Here is a 24,019-nt window from a genome sequence, read left to right on the forward strand (position 1 = left end):
CACCTACTGGTTTGCAAGAGTCAGGGATGAGAGCAGACTGAGCAGGGCCAGGTTGCAGCACCTGCCAATGAGAGTTGGGACTGGGGACCAACTAGGCCAGGTCAGGCTGCAGCATCTGAAGGCAAAGACCAAGACAGGAGAGGGGCTATGCCAAGTTGGGTCAGAGCAACCACTGGCACTCGTGAGATCTGTGGCTGGGATCAGGCCTGGTTAGCAAATTAAGGGGATGCCCTGGCAGGGTTATGGGTCCCACTGGTGAGTTTTGGGAGCCAGAGTTGGGGCTGAGGTATGGTCTGGACATGCTGCAGTCTCCCTCAGCACAAATGTGGACTGTTTCTGGGGCGTGAAAGAGTGGGTTAGACTCCAGCACTCATTGGAGCTTGTGAGAACCAAGATGGGTGCAGGATGGGCTGGGCTAGGTCTCTGTCCCTGCTGAGCCATGTGTGAGCTGTGCCTGGGTATGGACCAGGCTTGGCTGGGCTGTAGTATCTACTAGTAAGAACTAGAATGGGTGCAGGCTGGTCAGGAAAGGCCACTGTTCCCGCTAGGACAGGAGGTAGACTAAGTAAGGCTAGCACATGGACCTATGGGAGAGGTTCTGCTGGGGGAGCTTGGCAACTGCTCTTTGGGACACAGTCCCTACAGGTCAGTGCAAGAACCAAGAAAGGGAGCAACCCAGACCAGGCAAGGGAATGGTACCCTTTGGTTCCGGTCTGGGGCAAGTCAGGCTGGGCCAGCTCATATCACTTGCTGGCAATTCTGAGAGCCAGAGTAGTGTGTGGGTCATGCCAGGTTGGGCTGCAACACCAGCCAGTTCTATTAGGGCTGGGACTGGTGGCTGGCTGGGCTAGGCCAGGCTGTAGTCCTCACCAGCATGAGCTACAACTGGAGGTGGGCTGTGCCTGGCCAGGCTACAGCACCCACTGACAAATGCCAAGGTGAGACAGGCCATACCAGACTGGTGTGCTGCAACACACAACCGGTACACGTGAGACCCTGTGGAAAGTAGGTGAACCCAATAGTGTGGCTGTAGGGAGCTTCCCTGCTGGGCCACTATTCTCATTGGTAAGCATGAGAGCTGGGATTGGGGCAGACTAGGCCAGGCAGGGCTGTAACACATGTTGGCCTGCACATAAGCTGGATCAGTGACAAGCCAGAATAGGCAGAATGTAGCTACTGGGGCATGCATAAGCCAGAGGGGGTAAAGGTTGGTTACGCTTTGTCACAGCATAAGCTGGCAAATGCTTGCACAGGGGGAAAACTCTGTTGAGCTAAACTGAACTACGACCTAGAGAATGCAAGATCCAGGAATAGGAGTGGGCCCAGTAGGGAAACAGCAGGCATTTCCTGCTTGGGTTGCCACTCTTACAGGTGAGGATGAGAACCAGGCATGAATAGACAGAGAGTGGCACCTGCCAGCACATGTGTGGCCTGGATAGTGGACTGGTTGGGATGCACTAGGCTTCAATGCCCATTGACATGTAGGAGAGCTGAATGGGATGTGTGACAGACTGGTAAAGTCTGCTGTACATACTGGCAAGTATGGGAACGAGGACAGAGTGCAGGCCTTGTGGGGGTTATTGCAGTTCGCTCCAACTAGGCCGTAGCTCCCACTGGTTTCAGTGAGGACCAAGTGTGGCATGAGCAGGATCTGGCTGGACTTCAACACTCATTATTTGTGAATAAGACTGGGCTGGAGACAACTGACCCAGCAATTGCAACTAACAGTGTGCGCATAGGCCAATTTGGGCAATGGACTCTGCCAAACCCTGTGTTGGCATGCACACACAACAATCAAGTCTGGGATCACCTCAGATGAAGTTTCTTTGGGAATCCTCCCAACTGAACTGCTGGAATCAGAAGTCATACCATAGTGGAAATTGTAGGTTCTATGATTTGACCATGGAATGCATGTGTCAGAGCTAGGCCTCCTCAGTGGCTTAGATGGTGCAGTGGACAGCATATCCAGATGCACATGGACAATTTGGCAGTACACTGAAACCTGCAGAGGACACCTGGTACCATAACAGAGCACAGAGGACAGAAAAAAAAAAACAATCAACTACCCCAGAAAGGAGTTGGCAGTGAATACCTGAGTAAACAGAGACTCTAATGTGGGCTATGTCAGTCAGTGGAGTCTGGAGAGATTTCATCGCAATTAGAGTAGCAAGATTGGCAGCAAAACAGAACTGTTGAACTATCAAAATCACCTGAGCAGGTCACTTAGAGCATGCCCCACACTGGGGACCATGGGATGATTGGGAGGCTGAGTGTGGCTTCTCTTCTTATCTCCCCCCTCCACCCAGATACAGGAAGGAAAAAAAGAGAATGTCATAACAAAAATAAAATAATATAAAACATAATTGATCCTGCTGCAAACATCTTTCATAATGTAATATGTAGAAAATGTATCTTTTCTAAGATTGCATTGATTTTGCAAAAAAAAAAATTGCACAAAATAAATTCATACTTTTAACTCCACTTTCCCGCGCTTTTGCTTTTCAGATAGGCCTCTATGTGACTTTTTATTTTTAATAGGAGACTCCATTGTAAACCCTTATGGAAAGAACACTCAAACGGCTAATAGTGCCCCGGTATCCCTTTCCAAAATCCTGGTCTGTTCAAGGTTTTTGAACTTTACTTTAGCTTGCTGTATGTCAGCCCTTTCCAGAGTTTTCCCTGGCTTAGAACCTATGTCTTTCTGTTTACATTAGAATGTAAGATGTTTTTGAATAAGCCTTAGTGTAGCGGTTAGCCTTTCTTCCCCTCTTTTCCAGGAACTGTCATGTCTTGGCTTTTGATGTGCTAGCCTAGCTTCCACGTTTCTAGGATGAATTCTGGTCTTACTTAAAAGGGGTGTAAGATAGATCTACCCTATAATTTAGAAATCACTATAAAGTCACCTTTTGTTCCTGGTGTTGATCATGTATGGGAACATTTGCTCTAACATTCTTATTCCTAGGAACCAGTCATTTACTTCATATAGATGATGATAACCAGGTTACTGTTAATCAGACCATCTCAAGAACATTTTGAATTCTTGCTTTGTGGAAAACATAATCATCAGGGCTCAAGTGAAACAACGTATCATTTGCATTTTGCTCCATGCTTACTCTCTGTATCAACATTTTGGTCATTAATGATAAAGTACTGTATTTTTTACACACAAATGCAAAAGCAAACTAGAAGAAAGAATTTCAAATGTTCTAAACATAGAAAAGTAATGTTTGGGAAGATAGGTATCTTTAAACTAATTTAATATGTGAGTGTATTGAAACATCACTTCTTACCCCATAAATAATGTACAATTATATCACTTTCTTTTTAAAATATAAACAAGAACTTCAGAAAAATTCATGGAAATGGAACAAATAAAACACAGTGTCAATTAGCCTTCTGAAGACTCCTTGGATCTGAAAATCATTCTGCTAAAAATAATTTTGACTCACTTTGGTCACACAATTGTGACTGTTCATAATTATCTTTCCCATTTGTCCTGTCTATACCAACCTTTATGGCATCAACATATGATGCTGCCGAGGTACTCTTCCTTGGAGAAATGCTTCTCTTTGTAAAACCTTTGGTTGGCTCACACACACATTCTAAAGATTAGCTTGATGTTTCATTCTGTTTTATTTCATATTTTCTTGCTACAATAGTAAGATATGATTTGGCCACCAGACGTTAATAAATGACTGTGTTTAAAGTTTGCCAACATTTGTTTTGAAGCTTGGGCTGTCCACCATTCAATAAATAGAGTAAATATTTTCCCTTGTGCTGTAGGCTCATGAGCCATCAAATACTGTACTAAAACAATACTGATCCTGCAGCAGGATAAAAAAAGAAAGCCGGCAATAAGAACAATGTGATTTTATGCTTTAATATCTAATATTAGAGCCAAAGTCCAATATAAAATAATCTAATATTTAAAACTCAATATCTTCTGACTTCCCAGTTCTGAAATCACTTGAGTAGACCAGTGCAATCCATTCAGGACAAGTAGATTTTCCACTGATATGGTCCTGAACTAATACTGAGGAAGACTTAAAATTGCCTAAAATCAATCCTTATATTGGTTCTTGTTAGTGAAAGTTAACCACAGCAGATTAATGAGATTACACAGTGAGGAATAAGGGAGGCATTTATTCAATCAACTTAACTGTGGAGCATCCTGCTACTAACTAAAAATATATAGCCATTATATGAAGTTTTCTGTATTAGGAGTCCGTTGTTTGTTTCCCAGTTACCATGTTGATACTAGTAACTTAGTCTTTTACTAACCTCTTTCATGAATGTATTTAGTGTTAACTTTTCTCTACATTTCTTTGCACTCTGTTATCAAACCCTTGACAGCCTTACAAGTGTTTAATCCTTTTCCCCATTTAAACTACTATCCCATTTTTTCCTGTCTCCAGTTTTAGACTTCCCTAATGAGTGTTTTGAACCTCTGTCTCTTTTTCAAAAAAAAAAAAAAGTCATTGTACTATTCTCTAGCAAAATGGTTTTGCCTCAACATCTATTATAGCAAATATTTCCAAGGTCAGTGACAACCGCTTTCAAGACAAATCAAAAGATTTTTCTAACTCCTTATCATCTCTCAAATGTCTGGCACTATTGATCATATACTTTTTCCCCCTCTGGCATTTTCAAAGGATTTTTTTTTACTGTATTCTCTGGGATATGAATTGCCTTTTCATTTTCTTGGGTAGCAGATTAAATTTTTATTTCTCTCCTTGTACACACATTCAACTGTCTAGAGTGGCCTAAATTAGATATAGTATCTCAAATATAGGTTTGAGGTACTATATATAAAATCAGCTTTAAGCACATTTTGTGTTCTAGCATTTATGACCTAGTTCATGGAGTCTTCTCCCATCTAGATGAGTTGATGAGCTCTCTACATGATGTCTCGGGGAGCATCTCCAGAAAAATGAACTCTGCACTCTACTCCTAAATTCTAATACAATGTATTGACCAATATTGACTCAATTAATATTAAACCTAAAGAATTTTTAATTACTTTCCTGGGATCACCTAGATCCCTATTGCAGTTGGATTATTGACTATCGAATTAACATCATTATTCATGCAATTTCTGAAGAAATTTTTTGTTGTTTTACATCTGATCTTCTTTGTCTTTTTAAACCATGGAAAACACAAGAATCACACAGTTCTGAGAAGACTCCTCATCACTCTGTTTCTCAAGGTGAGCTTTGTCTTTGCTAACTGGTTAGACTGTGTGTGTATTTTGCATGTCTTCATGTGTGAGTGTACAAGAGGCTGAGAAACACCTCAGAAAAGTAGCTCCATGTTCCAATTCATTATAGAAGAGGTGGCACCAATTATTCGTTCCAACTATGCAACCGTGAAACCGTGAAAATGACGAGTCCATTTTAGTCCAACACTAATACTCTCACACAACACTAATTTCCAGCTCACAAGTTTTTATGGCTTCTTCCTAATCTACTCCTATATTTATGAGTTTCTGTCTTCCAATACTTATCCCGGTCCAAAAATCTACTCAAATTATCTCCATTAGTCCTTTGTGCTTGACTTTCACTCTCATGACTACTTTCATGATGTCAACATAGCTTGTTACTTTCTCAGGTTGCAATTTGCAGCTCTAGTCCCTTGTCAAAAATATCTCCATAAGAACATTCATGGCTTCTTCTATTGTTCCTGTGAGTTTTGCTTTGCCCTCTGCACTCTTGGGTCTTTGTTTCATGAACTAGTGTCCTGTGTAAGAAGGATATTTGAAGAATCCAAAGGGATTAGCTGGATTTGTAATGAAATAAGTACACAGTAGCTATAAGAAGATAATAAAGAAGGGGAAGAAACCAAGAGAGATAAGGGAGCTTATGCATGCTACACTCAAAATTCAGTTAATGGGAACTTAAGTGGGGTTGGAAAGATTTGTGGGTCGGTCAGTAATAATACATGCAGGAAATGTATAGAGAAATTAGAATGAGACCTTCAAAATACTGTGTATTTTAAATTGAATCTCTAAGGTTTTTTACTTCCCACCAACACCCACTTTCAGTTGCTGGTTTCAAAACTACTGTTTTTCTAGTGGAAATGCTGGGATGAGGACATAATATTGCTAATATCAAGTTAGTATTAAATAGAAACCTTATTATCATCACTTCCACTGTCTTCCAGGCAAAACATCTTGATGTCCTTATTGATTCTTGAATTTCCTCTGTTCTATGTTTCCAATCAATCTTATTCCTACTAGATCTCCCATCACTTTTATGTTCAAATTAATCCAACTCCTTATTCCACGGCTAGACAATTGAACCTGATTCCTACATGATTCACCCTTCTCAGATTTATCCCCCTTTGGTTCTACCCTGTACCTGAGTTACCATGACAGTCCACTATTTCTGAGGATACCTCCGTACTTGCCATGGAGGTCCATGGAAGTGGAGTTACAATTACAACCAGTTCCAGACGTTCCTGAACCCACATGAGTTGTGTTTGTTTGTAAATAACGAACACAAAGCTTTTTATCACCATAAACTAATGTTTGAGATTTGGATAGTGTCTAAACAAAAAAAAAGTCAATGATCATATGCTATTTTTTACTTAATAGTTTGGAAGCAATTCCTGCAGCAGAAACACAGTTGAATTAGAAGACATATCATGTCTCCACTTTTGGAGAATTATCATGGCTTTATGTAAAAAAGCTAGTTAACAAAATTCTAGTTTTACATCCTTTTGCATGCCCATCATGTATTGGTTATCTAATCATATGCTAGAAATATCCCTGAATGTAAAGATGAATAAAATGCCTGGGATTATTTGCATTCCCACTCCTAGATTTTAATGGCATCTTGATTTTATTTCTTCATGATTTAAAATGAGATGACACATAATTTTGGATTTAATGTAAACATTTTGGTTTCCCATGGAAAAGAATTCAGAAAACTAGTGAAGATGATTAACCATATTTTATGGTTTAGAATATAAGCTGAGTATCCTCAAAGGCCCATGTGTTAATCTAGCTCCCAAGTCATCAAATATGGAATAAGGGTGAAAACATGATTGAATTTTGGAGTCTGAAGGTAAGACCTTAGCAACTGGTTAGATTGGATTAGGTTGCTGAAGTGCATCCAGTGATGGAATCAGTATGGCTCCATAATGAGTCACAAGGACATGAAGGAAAGATGTGCTTCCTCTCTTTCCAACTCTCTCTGCATCTCCCTTGCGCTGTGATTACAGCTCTTTCTTCGTCTTCAGCACATGCCAAAATGAATGGAGTCACCCAAACATGGACTGTGAACCTCCAAAACAGTAAGCAGACGTAAACTTTCTATCTAAATAGCTTCTTTTTATTATTTTAGTTGAAGCAATGAAACGACAATACTCCTCTACTACAAAAACCATAATTTCCTCTTGTCCTATTAGCCAAATCTGAGCATTTCTTTCCAGGTTTAAACATTCTGTAAAGTTAAGTTGTGCCCCATCGCTTCATAGTCCACCCTGCTCTCCTAAACATTAGGTTTATTTTCTCTTTACAATCAGGCTTCCACTATTTACATTGATAAGATTCCTTGATATTTTGAACCTCTGTATCTTCTATTAGAATAATAGGTTCTTCCTGAGGAATTGTAAAGAACAAATGAAATGACAAATAAAAAGCCTTTTTCAAAATTTTCAGTCATAAACATTGGTCAGTAGTCCTAGATCCTTCTATATTTCTGAAAGATAGTGTCTTATTCACCTAGGCAAACCTAAGACATTTTTCAAAACCAACTTTCCTCCTCCTCTAAATGTGTTCTAATGACATACTTTTATACCTCTCTCTAACCATAGATTTTTTTTTACACTTACTGTCTGTGAATTAGACTATTTTAACTGCTTATCTCTTTTCTATAGAGCCTACCCAAAGTAGCCCTCTGAAACACATTTTTAAAGAATTTTTCAGTGTAATACATTTTTATCTTTTCTTACTACTGCATTACAGTGATGAGGCAGAATTAATTCTATTTTGAACTAATCTATAGCATAGAGTGTAATGCTTAGCTTAGGTATCTAATTTGCTCTAGCCCATGATAGTGGCTGCAGTACATTAAAGTTACTCCTATCATACAAATAAGTGAAGAATATATTTGTTGTTCGTTATATCACAAGAGAATTATGAATCTGTTGATCTGAATAAAATTCATTACACTTGAATTAAATGTTGTATTAATGTACATAGTATACTATGATACAAGGTGTGAACTTGAACAAGTACAATTTTAAAAACTGGATTTAAAGAAACTGCATTTTAAGGCTGGAAATGCTGCAAATAGAACATGTTTTGGAGAAATAAGTGAATGGAATCAACTAAAAAGAAGGAAGAATGAGGAAGAGTGGTTTTAGTTGAGGTTGACATGAAATACATCTGTGTCTAAGAGAAAAAATCAGTTTCATGAAACCAATAGAGTTCATGGAGCATTCCTTTCTTTTTTTTTTTTTTTAACATTTATTTAGTTTTAAACACTTGAAAAGCAGAGTGAAAGCAAGAATGAGAGAGAGAGAGAATCTTCTGTCTGGTGTTTCACTCCCTAACTGCCACAAGAGTCAGGGTGGGTGCATCAGGTTGAAGTGATTAACCTGGTGGAATCTACCTAGAACTCTCAGTCTGGGTGGCAAGGTGCCTCACAGGACACACCAGCAGAAGGCTGGATGGGAAACAAAGGTGCCAGGTTCAAACCAACAACTCTGATATGTGATGCAGTAATCCCAACCTTCAACTCAACCAATTGCTCCACAACACTTGTCCTCAGAGATTGGCATTTAAAGAGAGGTTCAATAAACAGTTTGTGTAACTGAGTGATCCTGAGGGATAAGCTTGGTTAGTCTATGAATCAACTCTGCACTCAGATTTCAGATTCTCCACTGAAGCATGTTCCTCTTTACAAAAGAACATGTCTGGTTCCCTTTTCTACAGTCATTTCTACAGCATCTCTTGCATCACTTTTCAAATATTTCCCCAACTGAAGATGCTTTTTGCTCAGGCCTTATATAAGTATGAGCAGCCCATTCACTGGATGCCCTCCCCTGTAGTTTCATTTAGTTCTTCTTACTTGCTAAGAACAAATCAAGTTTTTCGGTGTTTGGCTCCTCCCAAAAGGGATGGTACATGTTGCACTAGTGCAGCAAAATGAGATTAGGAACACAGACATTCCCTACTAAAGCTATTGGGAGAAATGTTGTTTTGACTGGGAGAGATGAGGACAGAATGAACACGTGGAAAAGACTCCTAAGAGAGCAAGGACATATATGTCCTTTGTCTTCCTCCTGACACGAACTGTAACTAACTGTGTCAATCACACACAAATCACTGACACTTGTAGTTAGATTGTTGCTTTTTTAATTGTTGCATTACATATTACATCATAACAATTCTTTCTACACTTAGAGATATGATTAGTTCTAAATCTTGGCTGGCTGATTCCCAGTCACCAATCAATTTATGGGCATATTCTCTCAATCTTAACATAACACTCTTACATCTTTAATTTATGTTGTCTCCTTCCTGGATTCCTATATTTATGCCTTCCTTGTTTTCTTTAAGTCAGAAAAATTTTAATACATGTTTACTAATTGCCAATTATTGATCTCCCAAAGTTATGTACTCAGTATGATGAGTTCTGGTGATGGTACAGGCAGTAGTATGTTCAGACAGTACAAGGGATAGTACAGTATCTGGTACAAGTGGTTTACTGTATTGTACAAAGTGAGTGATATATGTGAACAAAGTGAGTGAAAAAATTGAAAGCACATTGAGGCTGGCAAAAGTGATATCTTGAACAATCCTGCATGCTATGCTAAGAAATTTGAATTGCATTTTTAAGAACAATGAACAATCCAGTGAATAACTTTAAGAAGAGACGTGACTGCAATAGGATTGGATTTCTGAAAGATTGGTTTAGTAACTATGCAGAGAACAGATTATAAGTTAGCAATACAGTATGGAGGAAGAGAACTTTGAGGCTATTAATAATTCAGGAGAAAAGCACATTTTTAAAAAACTGAGAAGGTAATGGCAATTTGAGTGAAATTGTGTTGTTACAGTTTGTAAACAAATTAAGGAGGCATAAGGAATATGACTCCCAAGTTTCCTCTCTGGGAAATGGAAGAAATTGGTGTCCTTCTTAGTCAAGGAACACAGGTAGAGGAGCATACTTGATACTAACCAGTAGTTATCGAACACTTACTGCATACTAAGGAGATGGTAAGTACTTAAATTCAAGTACATATTTTTTTCCAAGACTAAAATCATGAAGTACATATTTTTCCTCCATAGTACCTAATCTTCATTTGTAATTAGACAATGTTTTACTTTTTAAAGGCTGCCTCTCCAAGTAAGCTGTCAGTTTAGTGTAGGTAGGGACCATGTTTAATTTATTTGCCACACTGCACACTATAAAGTCTGATAAGAACAAATGTCTGAAAACTGGTTAGAAAATAAGCCTTCCTGGAAACTGGAGGTCAACCTCTTTTTCAGGAAAGGCATCAAAACAAAGATGTTGTTAATGTGCAGGTGTTTCTCTAATGCCCCGGTTAGGAGTCCTTGTTTTCAAATTATAGTTCCTGTGTTTACCTTTAGAGCCAAAGAATTAGAATTTCCACTGCTGGGAATCTAGGAATCAATACATAAACATGCTCTGGGTGACTCAGGTGCACACCAGATCGTTTTGCTGTAAGAATAATTCACACTTCTGAACATGTCATTAGTGTCCAGGGCTTGGGAGTGACTCAATGGAGGATAACACCTAGTTCGTCATAGGTGGAGTGCAGCAAATATCCCCTGATTAGGAATTTTTGATGGGAGTGGTTAACCTCTTAGTCTTTTTAAGACTTGTAACTCCAGGATTGTGCCAATGTAGGACAACATGGAAGAAGCATGGTGGAAAAGAATGAATTGTTGCAATATCACAGTTCAAATTCAATCAAGATTCTTTCCTTGCAAACTTATGCCAAGTATAGAGTCCAGCACCTTATTCTCCAGATAAGTTGAACAGTTTCTTGGTGAGACCATTTCTGGTCTGAAGGTAGAGCTGGTAGAATATCGTCCCAGCCAATTAAGAATCCCGACATAACATCAACAACGATTTACACCATTATGGAATTGACATGGTTTTGAGTAACCAATATGTTAAAAGAAAAAAAAAATGCAAGTTCTTAGCCACATCCTGTGATTAGTAGTTGATATTTCAATTTTAGTTTCTATATAGAGCCATGGGGAAGGGTATGGGGAGGGGATGGGGGAAACCCAGAGCCTATGTAACTGTCACATAATGCAATGTAATTAATAAAAAAAAAAAAAAAAAGAAAGACAATAGTTGCCAATCACTGAGATGTCTGCATGTTTGTACAAGAATTTATCATTTTGTAAAAAGTAAATATATCTTTTCAATTAGTGTTAATTTGTTAATATTCAGTGTTTTACATTCTTATAGTAACTATAAGCTTACAAAGTCCTTTCCCATGGTAATAAATTAATTTGAAGAGAATTATGTTCAAAACACACACACACACAAAAAAAGAATGAATTGTTACTGATTCTCCCAAAGCAACACCCCCAAGCACACACACACACACTTATGATCCTATACAATTTTGACAGCATATCCCCAAATCCACCCCAGGCATTAAATATCTTTATGCTATTTTCCTAAAGATGCTTGCAAAACATTTTTACTTGATGAATGTCTTTATCACACAAAATTATGTTTAATTATACACAACAGGTGAAATGGACACTCCACAAAGTTGCACTGTGTTAGTCATGACTCTTTATTCTCAAGCATAGATAATACCCTATTTGGAACACAAGTAATTCGTTGGAGAAATACACAATTGTCGGCTACAGAACCTCCGACCTCCACATCAAATTCCTAACATTTTGTTGTTGTGTTTCTGTGTTCTTTGCAATGTTCTTATCATTGATGTTTATGGGCATACAATACATACCAAATGAATTTGGAAAAGAACTTGAAAGCAATAAGCAGGAAGAAAAATCTGTTCGGTCAGCAACCACTCATTGTGGCTGCCTCACATTAGGAAATTTTCTTCCTGTTCCTTGTGGTCAAGGAATCACTTCAGAATAGTAGGCTTCGGGTCCTCCCATGCTCTCTCCAAATCAGTGACCTTTCATAAATGGATTTCAAGTGGATCTTGGGCTTTCTTTCTCATGCTTGAGAAGAAGAAACCAATTTTTTAGCATTAGGTTGGAGGCTTTAAAATTCAAACACTCAGACTGACTCACGATGATGTCAGGACCCAGAACATTCGCACATTCGTATTTTGACTAGTCTTGTTTCTCTCAAGTTGCTTTAACTTAATGCTGAAAGACCGGCAGTTTGCTGTTATTAACATTTTAGCATCTGTGTTCTGATCTAGTTTGAGAATATCTAAAAGGGAAAATCAAGTATTGAAAACTTGTAACAGTTATTTTATTTTTTTTTTTTAAGAGAAGCAGCTTTTGCAAAGAAATTTCCCTGGTGCTTACAGTAATATCAGTAATATTACCTCATCTAGGGGGTTTTGTGAAAACATTGTGGACAACTTCACTTGACTATGGTAGGCTTTATTTTTGCCATGCCTGAGAAGTGTTTCAGATTTCTATATAGAAATCATGGATGTGTGGGCTGGGGATGTATTTGGCTCTTTAGGAGCTTGGTTTTCTTGACCTCTTCAGCCTTCGCTAGTTTGAAAATCCTCATGGTCGTCTTCTGTGGGGATTTACTCAGGTGTCTATTACGACCCATCATCAGTGGCATGGATTCTAGGATTCTCCTTGCAGAAAGGTTAAGCTTTACTGTCTTTATTTTTGAGTAAAAAAGTCCACAAGGTGTTAGTATTGTCAGGTAGTAGATTGAAGTGAGCTACAACTTCAATCAGGCCTTAAGCCCAAGTCTATGTGCGGGAACAAACTCTGTGATGAACAAAACGTTCCATGAGAAAAGTGAGAGTTCAGTTTTAAATTCCCAAGACACAAAAACAAAACCTTTCATCCTCCACTATTAGAGAGACCCTATGTATTTTGCAAGCTGAAATTTAGCACTCTGTGTACTCATGTCACAATGATTTCAGATTATCCATTGACCCGACAATACTAGCATTCAGGCTAAATTGTTACCCCACCATGGGAGCCTGAATATATATGGGAAGATTATAATGAGACTGCATTGCCATTGTGGGGATCCTGACCTTTATGACCTGAGAGTCAGCGACCAGTTGGAAATGAGCTGTTTTATGGAACTTTCTTCTCTAAGAACACAGTCTGTCTCTGCAGCTGTGATTACCAGGGCGCTCATGTCTGTCAGTCTCAGTGGTACTGCTATTTATCTTTCAGGTTTGTTACTTGCACTTTCCTTAGTCTGGACTTGCCTCTGATTCTGACTGCTTTCTGCTTCTGCCCAGTGCTGTAAGAACTTTAACAGAGCTGTAAGAGCTGCTGAACACATCTCTGCATGGCCTCCAAAAGTCAGTTCCCGGGCTTACAATAGTCTGGATATCTCCAGAAAAGCCATAGAAGGGGAGCCTTCCCATGCTATGGTTGCACAAGCAACCATAGGGGAACTTTGGACCAGAAGGAATGGTTGGGAAGTTCCAAAAAGTACTGGAAACGGGACTCCATTCTACTCAAATGTACAGCTCCCAGAAACTGGCTTATATGTTTGACTCCTGGGAAGATGGAGTACAGTAAGCCATCTGCCCAGGATGATGCCTGAGCCCAAGAGTTTAAAGCAGTGCACATGATCTCTCTGAGGAATGAATTTGTCTCTGCATGCATTGCTGCACGCTTTAAAGGTTTTGTATTGGCAAAGCCATAATGGTGTCTCTTACAGACCTGCAGCAGGAACAAATTGAGTGTCTCTAAGTGCAGCATACTGCCTTTGAGTCCTTTTTGGATGGTCACTTAACAAAACAAGTAAGTATGGGCCAGATGCAAATGAGTGTAAGGCAGCTTCAGAATTGGTTTAAGTGCTAACTTGAATTCTTCTTAGGAACACTTGTTAGCACATGCCTGTTTGGCTTGTAACTTACACTTCAGTAATGAATCTCCTGTGAGAACCTCCTTTATTTTATAATTTTAATTCTCAATAGTTTCCTAGTAGGTATAACTTGGAAGGGTAAGGTCAAAATGATTGCAAACACATGTTGCACTTTAACTGTTTATGTGGGGTCTGTTCTGATTTTTAACTCTGAAGGAAGTAATAGAAGTGAGGTGAAAGAATGTTCATTTCAAAGTGTTACTTTCCGGTTCCATGGCACCTTCTGTCAACAGAACCGTGAAAGCAATTTCCAAGTTCTAGGTACCCCTCTAAATTCTGAAAGCACAGTAAGAAAGAAGGACAATATTCCAACTTGGCTACAAAGTGTTAATTAATAACTAGTATTTGTTCTCCCAGAGGAAAATTATTAACATTATAGAATGAAATTAAATATCACAATCTTATTCTAACCATTATAAAAAAAATTAGCATCAATGCCTGTTTAATTATTTGGGGATCTTTAGCTGCTATAAATATTATTTACATAGCCATAAATAGTTTCTGCTTTGTCCATAAACAATCAGCTAAGGATCTGTTGCTTGTAGGACTTAAATTAAAATCTACTTAAGGCTGCCTGCTGGCCACAAAATAATTACTTAGACTCGCTGATGCCTGAATCTGTTAGATTTACCAGTTAGAAGTGTTCTTTGCCTTCACAAGAAGGGGAAAGTTGCTTTTTCTTATATAAATTTCATTACTGATACTGTTAAAGAGGATTAGGGCGGAGTTGAAGTAGTTGAAAATTTAATTAATTTAATCCCTTTAAAAGGAATTGTTTTCGTGTTGATAATTCTTTGTAACAACAGTATTACAGATCACACCCATGAGAAATATTTACACTAAATATTTTAGCATATAATCTGTCCTCCAGCTTTCTCTTTGGGGAAAGGTAAGATTTTCACTTCCTTCCACTTGCTTTTTTTTTTTTTTTTCCTTTCACGCTTAAAAGAAAAGGACCAAAATGAAATCTTTTTTTTTTTTTTTAAATCATTCCCTCTGCTAATTTTCTCTCAATGTCATTGTCTGTCAGTAAATTATGTCAATGGCCATCGAATCATTAATCTCCTAAGAGTGCGTGAGTGTAAAGAAATAAGAACAATCCAATTGATTTTTTCTTTTTTGGTATCTACAGTCATTTGGTGTAGATTCTCATTTGAAATGATTTGTTTATCCACTCATTTCAATACATTGTTATGCTGCTGTAAATATCACTCAGAGTAGAGTCAGATGAAGGACGAAACTGCTATTCTTGCCCAACCCCTCTGATCACCTGCAGTGTGGATTGGGAATTGTTCTTAATCTACTCAAATGACACATTATCAGAGAGACCTTCTCTGACCTCCCCATATGAAATTACAACCACGATTCCTCTTCCAAAGCCATTTCCCCTGAAAATTGGATTTATTTTTCTCCCTAATAATTACCATCATGTAATGTTATAAAGGCATGTTTTTGTTTAGTGTTTCTCCCCTGAGATGGAAAGCATCACAGAAACCAAGGACTTGGATTTGTTTCCTATTATATCCTGAGCAGCAGATGACTGCCTTGGATGCACTGGAAGCAATAAATGTTGAATGCATGAAACTTTTCTCTCCTTGTTCAAGTGCCTAGAGCATTGCATCTGTGTGCAGCTACAAAAACTGAACATAGATGTAGAGGTTTATTTTGAACTGGCTGTTCTGCTGAGTCCCATGCAAAGGAACTGATTGGAACAAAAGCAGAGATCAAATGCTTTGTGTGGTTGCATCTCCATTGAACTAAAACTGAGTTGTGCTTCTACTCATGTATAGTTTTAAGAGGCACACGATGCAGAAAAGCTCAAAAGATTCCCTCCATGGATTACATCTGCAGACTAGTTAGGGGGATAACAGAGTAGGGAGTTCTAAACAGAAAAAAGCCTCATGGTCAAACATGGTTTTGATACTTGGTATTACACAGTTAAAGTTTTTAAAGGCATTTTAGATGTAATTGTGTTCATTAGGATCCAAGAAAAGAAAATTTTAGATTTGATTGGCACAGAAGGAACCCCGTTGGCGTGGGAGGTGAACGCCAAGGCAACATGAGGGGAGAATTCCCAGTCACAACTGTTTCTTATATGACCTTGGGCATAATTCACAGCACCATTCTGTTCCATTTTTCCCTTCTATAAAATAGCAAGCAGAAGGATTGCCAGGATAATACATACAAAATGTCCAATGTGTAAGAGCTAATTAAATGCATATATACTACCGATACCTTTTCTGGAATGTAGAAATAGACATCTGTCATAAGGATTAATTCAAACATTCTTTCTTTGACAGATTGTTAGTATTAGCCCATTCCACAGTCAGTCTGATATGTCTCCTCTGACATTTCTGGTGACCTTGATTCATCTGAAAGGCTCTGTACGAAGCAATGCTACTTTTACCACAACTGAAAGTAAATGTCTGACTTCTGTGTGCCCTGCCATGTTGATCCCCCTTGATCCCACACCCTGACCTCGGATAAAGACACTCTTGTCAGGATGAAGGTGGCAGCACCCTAGTTCTTGGTTGTGCAGATTCCTAACCTGTGGAGAGATTTTCAGTTGGCCATATATTTTTTTTTCCAGTAAATTTCAGATGCAGACGTTATTTGTGTAAATCTGACCCTTTCCAGTAAAATCCACATTTACATAGATTTTGAATGTATAAATCCTGACAGATTTCACAATATTTATAACCCTTTGTAAAATGCTTTTGCAGGTTGCAGAGCTTTGTATTTGGTTAGCTGGTATGCTCAAGAGAGTTTCAATAATAACAAATTTGCTGATTTATTCCACCTGGAACAGAAACTTATCCTTCTCCTACCTCAACCCCACTCCCTGGGCTTTTTGTGAAGGGGACACCTATAAATAGTGCACAGACGCTGGGATCAGGAATAGGGAATTGAAATTGGAGAGAGAAGTACAGAAACATTTCCATTATCACTGATTTCTGCAGTATATTTTTAAAACAGTCTGTTCCTAAATAATGTACCTTCTCTTCTTTCTCCTGTGCTATCTCAATTATACTGAGTCCTCAAACCTGTTGCCAACTCTTGGATTTGGTTACATTAATGGGAGAGAGAGAGAGTGAAAGAGCATTAGCTGATGAGGTAGGAGAAAGTTGCCTCTGGGGATACCAAACAGGTTCTCCAATGTTCATCTTATATTTCACAAGAGTCAGCCAGTAACTCAGAGTCAGTATCTAAAGTGTAATCTCATTACCTAAAACCCAGCTTATGCACTCTACAGGTATGAAGAAAATCCCACAGTTTGTGAAAAGGAATAAAGAAACCCTACAATAATTACAGGAAAAATCCTAAGGACTATGTCACTTATCCATGTTCATATTTACCTAGCATCAGATGAAGAGAACATGCAGTAGTTCCCTCTTATTCATAGTCTCCTTTTCCATGGGTGCAGTTATTTGAGGTCAATCACAATCTGAAAACATTATGAGGAAAATTCCAGAAATAAATAATTTGTAAGTTTTACATAAAGCGCCACCTGGCTAGCAGGATAAAATGGTCTGTCTCTGGCCCCATTCTGAATCATTCCTTTGTCCATCATATCCTCTTTGTGTAAGCTGCCTTCAGTCACATAGTAGCCATCTTCATAGAAGTTCTTCCGCCGACTTATTGCAGTGTTTGCATTCAAATAACCCTTATATAGCAGCTTAATTCCACATCACAATGCCTACATCAATCCTGTCACATCATCCTGTCCATAGGTTTTGTGTCCCCTTTATATCTTCCTGAGAAAAGGAGCAAATATGAAAACATATTTTGTGATAGAAAGACTACATTCACAGGATTCTTACTTCATGTATTGTAATTCCTCCAATCTATTGTTATTTTTTCCCATCATGTACTGTGCCTCGTTTATAAATGACATCTTGTCACAGATGTATGTTTAGAATAAAACACACGTATGACTCAGTATTGTCCTCGAACTTGGATATCCACTGAGACTCTTGTAATGTTCCTCCTAAGGAAAAAGAGGAACTACTATTCCTGCACAGTTGACGCAGTTTGATTTCTTAAAATGAAAATAAAAATCTGAGAGCAGGCTGTTCACCATATAATGTAAGCTGAGAGTAGCCATTCAGTGTAGCACAGTGGTGTTGCAACTTCCATCTGGCTTCTTGTTAGACTAGGCTGTGAGGAAAGAGGCTTTGTTAGCAGAACAATAATAACTAATGTCCCTGGAGAGCCGCTGTTGGGCCTGCAGGGAGAAACAAGCACATCAAGTGCCCAGGAGCTGATATGTACCCTCTTACTTGAGCACAGTCCAAACTCTGCATCCACAGGCTCTGCATCTGAAGATTCAACTAATCAATCAAGAGAAATGCCCGCCCCCCTGAAAAAAAAGAGAAAGCAAACCTGAGTTTTCCATGTGCTGAGCACCATGCTGAAACCACATGCTGAAATCACATTTTCTTACTCGCTCTCCAACACCCATGTGAGCGCTGTTTATCTCTTCTAGTTCATGTAATATGTTGTTAGGCCTCTTCATACTGAACACATACAGATTTTTTTAATTATTTCTGTTCCCTAGACAATATAGTTTAACAACTATTTACACAGTGTGGATATTATAAGTAAGCTGGAAAATGACTTATATACACAAGAGGGTGCATATTGGTTGCATGCAAGCACTATACTGCCATTTTATATATAAAAAAACTTGAACATCCAAAGACTTTTGTATCCCTAAGGAGTTCTGGAACTGATTTTCCATGGATGCACAGAGACAACTGTAGTGAGTTTTGTTGTCCTGATAACTTGGACCACAATCCCAGCTCCAAGAATCTCCTGAGCAATCCTCTTATCTTCCACTAATAGGATGGCAGATGTTTGGCCCAGGCCCAGAGCCTGTCATGTACCACATTTTAATGATTTGTGGGAACAAAGTAAATGTTTTAAAACCAGGCTTTATGAAGCAGGGACCCAGTTAAGTATGATGGATTTGAGGCAATGCCAAGAGAAGCTGAATCTTTTTTGGGGACATTGTTTTCTAAACAGGACATGGGTATATACGGTTCATTGCTAATTCTAAATCTTTCCTTGAAAAATGACTTTGGAAAACACTGTGCTGCTAGGAGCGTCCTTGAGACAGGGAGGGACGCCCTGTGCTTTTCTATAGCATCATTTTAAGAGGAAGCAGGGGAGCTGACCTGTTCAACAGTTGTTCGGTGTCTTTGTGTTTCTGTGATTACGTTATGGATCTAACACATATGAGACAAATAAGTGGTTCACATTTGGTAAAGTCCATGGAATAAAGTAAGAAGGGAAAATTAGCATACTGCTTTTTAAAAAAAATATTTATTTTTATTGGTAAGTCATATTTACAGAGAGAAGGAAATAGAGAGTGAGAGGGATTTTCTATCTGCTGGTTCACTGCCCAATTGCTTCAATGGCTGGAGCCGTGTTGATTCAAAGTCAGGAGCCAGGAGATCCCACCTGGTCTCCCCTTCAGGTGCAGTGTCCCAAGGATTTGGGCATCCTCAACTGCTTATCCAGGCCACAAGCAGGGAGCTAGATGGGAAGTGGAGTAGCAGGGACATGAACCAGCACCCGTATGGGATCCCAATCCCAATGAATGCAAGATAAGCACTTAGCAAGTAGGTTACCTTGACAGGCCCTGCTTTTACTATTTATGTATGTATGTATGTATGTATTTATTTATTTTCAAAGAGAAAACTCACAGAGGAGCAATAAAGAAAAATCATTCATATACTGGTTCACTCTTCAAATGATCACAATGGCCAGAACCAACCCAATGCAAAGACTGGAGCCAGGAGCCCTAGGATCTGGCATATTCTGCTGCTTTCCCGGGCTGTGAGTGGATTGGAAGTGGGGTAGCCAGGACACAAACCAGCACCCATTGAGCCTTCCAACAGTCCCAGAATACTGCTTTTAATGCAAGCTGCAGAAGAGGAGAATCCAGTCAGGGCAAATAGAAAATTATTATTGAAAATGAATTTTTTTTCTCTCTTCATGGTTTCTTGCTTAACAACAATATGCCAACACATGTCAATCCGTATTTTGACACCTTCTCTTTTATTCTTCTTCCACAGGGTAACCCCTACATGTGCAATAATGAATGTGATGCAAGCACCCCAGAGCTGGCACACCCACCTGAGCTGATGTTTGACTTTGAAGGAAGACATCCCTCCACCTTTTGGCAGTCTGCTACTTGGAAGGAGTATCCCAAGCCTCTCCAGGTGAACATTACTCTGTCTTGGAGCAAAACCATTGAGCTCACAGACAACATAGTGATCACTTTTGAATCAGGTCGCCCAGACCAGATGATCCTGGAGAAATCCCTGGATTATGGACGAACATGGCAGCCCTATCAGTACTACGCTACAGACTGTTTGGATGCATTTCACATGGATCCCAAATCCGTGAAGGATTTGTCACAGCACACGGTCTTAGAAATCATTTGTACAGAAGAGTACTCCACGGGGTATTCCACAAATAGCAAAATAATCCACTTTGAAATCAAAGACAGGTTCGCATTTTTTGCTGGACCTCGGCTACGCAATATGGCTTCCCTCTATGGACAGCTGGATACAACCAAGAAACTCAGAGATTTCTTTACAGTAACAGACCTGAGAATAAGACTGTTGAGACCAGCCGTTGGGGAAATATTTGTAGATGAGCTCCACTTGGCACGCTACTTCTACGCAATCTCAGACATAAAGGTGCGCGGAAGGTAAGAGAACATCTGTCAACCTTGAACGGGAATGGGTAGACCTAAAGAAAACTCCAGTACATTGGTCCACAGCTGGAAAGGAACATTTGTCAATTTATGCTGCAATATTTTCTCAGGAACACCAGTGTAGAAGTAGTTTCTAAAGGCATTTGAAACCTTTTGTACTCAGCAGTAATTTGTAATCCCAGGCTTGCTGTCACTGAACCTGGCAGGATTCTTTAGAATCTAAACAAAAGCCAAAAAGAAAAAAAAACATCTCATTTCAGACAAAACAACTCCCTAGGTCAGGAGATGGTATAAGTCTTTAAGGTAATAAGCTGAGAAAGTAAAGCCAGTTGCTCTGAAGGGCTTTGAAAATATAATATACACCTTGCCGTTTTTTTAATGAAAGAGAGGGTCTCAATTTTTAACTACAGTATGTTTATATTTTGTTATGTTGCACACAGAACCTAACAGAAGTAAGAAATTCTGATTCTTCAAATGTATTAGATAAAAACATTAAAGCTTGTTGATAGAATGAATTTCTTGAAGAAGGACATGTTCTACTTGTTAAATTTCTAGATACAGCTGTACTAAAGAGATAACTTTTGCTATCTTCCTATTACAGATCAGTTACTGATGGTGCAGTATGGTGACATTAATAATCACAGAGATATATTTGGTTTTGATTATATATCTAAAACAAACACAATTGAGCAAAGTTGCAAGACTTACGCAGGTGTAAATAATTGAAAAACTCTAATGAAGAGAGACAGGGTTGCCAACTTAGAGGTTTTTAAACAAACTGTTAAGTGTGGCATGGCATCAAAATAGCCAACCAAAGGCAGTAGCACCATAAAACAACAAGTGAGGGAAACTGAAGATAAAAGGGGAAAACTGGGTGAATGGGGGGAGGAGGAGGAAATGATAAACAAATCAATGATTATGCATTCCATGGGAGATTTAAATCAACATTGATAAAGGTAAAATATCTCATAGGTTCAATTAAGTAATCTTAAATTTAAATAGATACTATAGGGCTCATTCGGAGAGCTAGTTCTAGATTCCCCAAATGCAGCCTAGATCTTGGAAACTGGAGAAATAAACTGGCTCTGCTTCTCAGAAGGTTGCTAGGGGCAGGTGTAAAGGGGGTCTTAGCTGCTTCTATCTTTGTCTTGCTCTCTGCCTCTCAAATTAAGTAAATAAATCTAAAAGTATTTGTGAGCCTTCCACACTGGGGTAGGACCCACTGTTTTCTATAGCTGGCTTGTTGCAAATGTAGGATCCTTCCAGATTGACTTTTCTTTTATCCCTCATCCTGATACTCTTCTCCAACTGCACTGCAGCTGTTCTGTGGAGTTTGGAGGAAGCTTCCTCCCTGCTCCCGGACTCACCTCCACTGTCTTTCTCTGATCACCAGTCAAGTACAAGCAGGTGAGAAGCAGCTGGGCTTAGCAAAAGGTCCAGTAGAGGTGAGCCCCTTCCATCATGTTCCACTCTGTCACCTCTACACTCCATCCAACTTCCTTAGGGCAAAACTGGTACTGGCATGTACTGCACTAAGCACCAGATGGCCGGAATATTTTTAGTCATAGGGGAGGGACTAAAGAAGCAAGGCCTGATGGCTTGGGCATGTCTCCAGCTTTTAAGTTACATAAGGTAGATCTGCTCATCATGGAGCCACTGAAGGGAAATGAGCTATTGCCTGGTTTGTGGGCTCTTTCAGCCTAGGCACTGAGATAATTACTTTATTCTTGAGAATTTTGATACAAGTAATTGTCTAGATTGTATTTCTCTTATCCAACAAACATCTATAGAAAGATCTGATGTTAATTGATGATCTTTATGAGACAGTTCTAAGTGTTCCTTTTTCAAGACTATAATGAGTATAAATTTTCCAAATACAACTGAGGTCTTTGTTTCCTGCAGTGTTAACCCCTCCACTCTCTCCATCATTCCATGCAGCGAATGCATCATGTTGCATGCCTTTACATGTTTATCTCTGATTGTGATAATGATGTCCTTCTACTATGACACCTCCCCTTCCCCCCCGCACACACAATATCACATGGGAATTGATGTGAGTTATTTTGGAAAAGTGAGATGGAGGCTGCATGTGAATATCCAGAAATTAGTTAGAAAAAATTTTTCATCTTAAAGATTAAAATATTAAAAATATGAAATTGTGCAACAAAGCAGTTGAATATCTTTGCTTAAATTGTTTAACATTTAGTTCTTATTCTCTATTTCTTTATGCACATGTACATTTTATATAGACCAGTGTTGTTTGGCATAAAAATGATTGTCATCAGACTAATGCAGCTTCTATGTTCTTTTTGGTGTGTTATACATCTGATGGCTATTTTACTGGTGAGAAACTAAAAAATCACCATGAAAAATTTGTTTTTTTTCTGCAACATACTTCCTTTGCTTCCATTTATTCCCCCTCATTTTGTATTTGTTAAGATAATGGAGGGGGAAAAAGGAAACACCGCTGTTGGCAATCTCAGCGACTCTGTAGTACTTACATTGTTCAATAGACCTAATAATCTTCTTGGACTAATTCTGACTTATGGATGTCCTGCTTCAGTAAATCAGGGTGATTTTCTCTTGTGAATAATAGGCGAGTGCAGTGTGCCAGTACCTTAATTAAAGAGACGCTCTCTTAGTCTTGATCTCATTTTAATTTACAGGGTAATACTACAATAATATCACTAATGGAAGGTACATTAAAGGGCATCAAGTAGCATTAACTGTATTAAATTATGGTACTTGTGTTAATTAACTGCTGAAACAAGATGGTCCTAATGGCCAAAAAGGTCGTCTAATGCATAAATAAAATCTACCCAGATGAGAGGTGAGAGGAGAAATGAAGAGTAGATGTTTGTCCTGAACATCTTTCTGTGCAGACAGGGGGGTAATTCAAAAGCTGTTAAATATAAATAATTTGCAAAATGTTTTCTGAGTTACACAGTTGGAATTTCTGATTTGGAAGTATTTTGTTTCTTTCTAAGCTTTCATAATTAAGCTAAGTGAAGAGTTGAACATGGGATTTGTCAGATTCATAGATTTTACAGAATATAAACTCGATATTGCTTCTTTGATATGCCCCTTTTTCAACAATATAATGGGATTTATTGTGACAAATTTTAAAACTGAATAGCAAGCAAAAAATTTGCTCATTTGCACATTTAATTTTAAGGTATTTTGTCAGTAACTGGTTTTGTGCATGAAGTAACAGAAATTTCTTTCAACAGGAACTTTA

The 24,019-nt window shown here is 38.7% G+C and overlaps 1 protein-coding gene across 1 annotated transcript in view; it reads left to right on the plus strand.

Annotated features, from left to right (window-relative positions):
- The window catches only part of NTNG1 (netrin G1), a 360,887-nt gene that overhangs the window by 185,147 nt on the left and 151,721 nt on the right, over window positions 1-24,019 (plus strand). The window contains exon 3 of the mRNA XM_004581993.2: window positions 20,135-20,775. Coding sequence (XP_004582050.2) covers window positions 20,135-20,775 — 641 coding nt within the window. The remainder of the gene's footprint in view (window positions 1-20,134; window positions 20,776-24,019) is intronic.

Source organism: Ochotona princeps, chromosome 2, assembly GCF_030435755.1.
Source record: "Ochotona princeps isolate mOchPri1 chromosome 2, mOchPri1.hap1, whole genome shotgun sequence".
Taxonomy (NCBI): Eukaryota; Metazoa; Chordata; class Mammalia; order Lagomorpha; family Ochotonidae; genus Ochotona; species Ochotona princeps.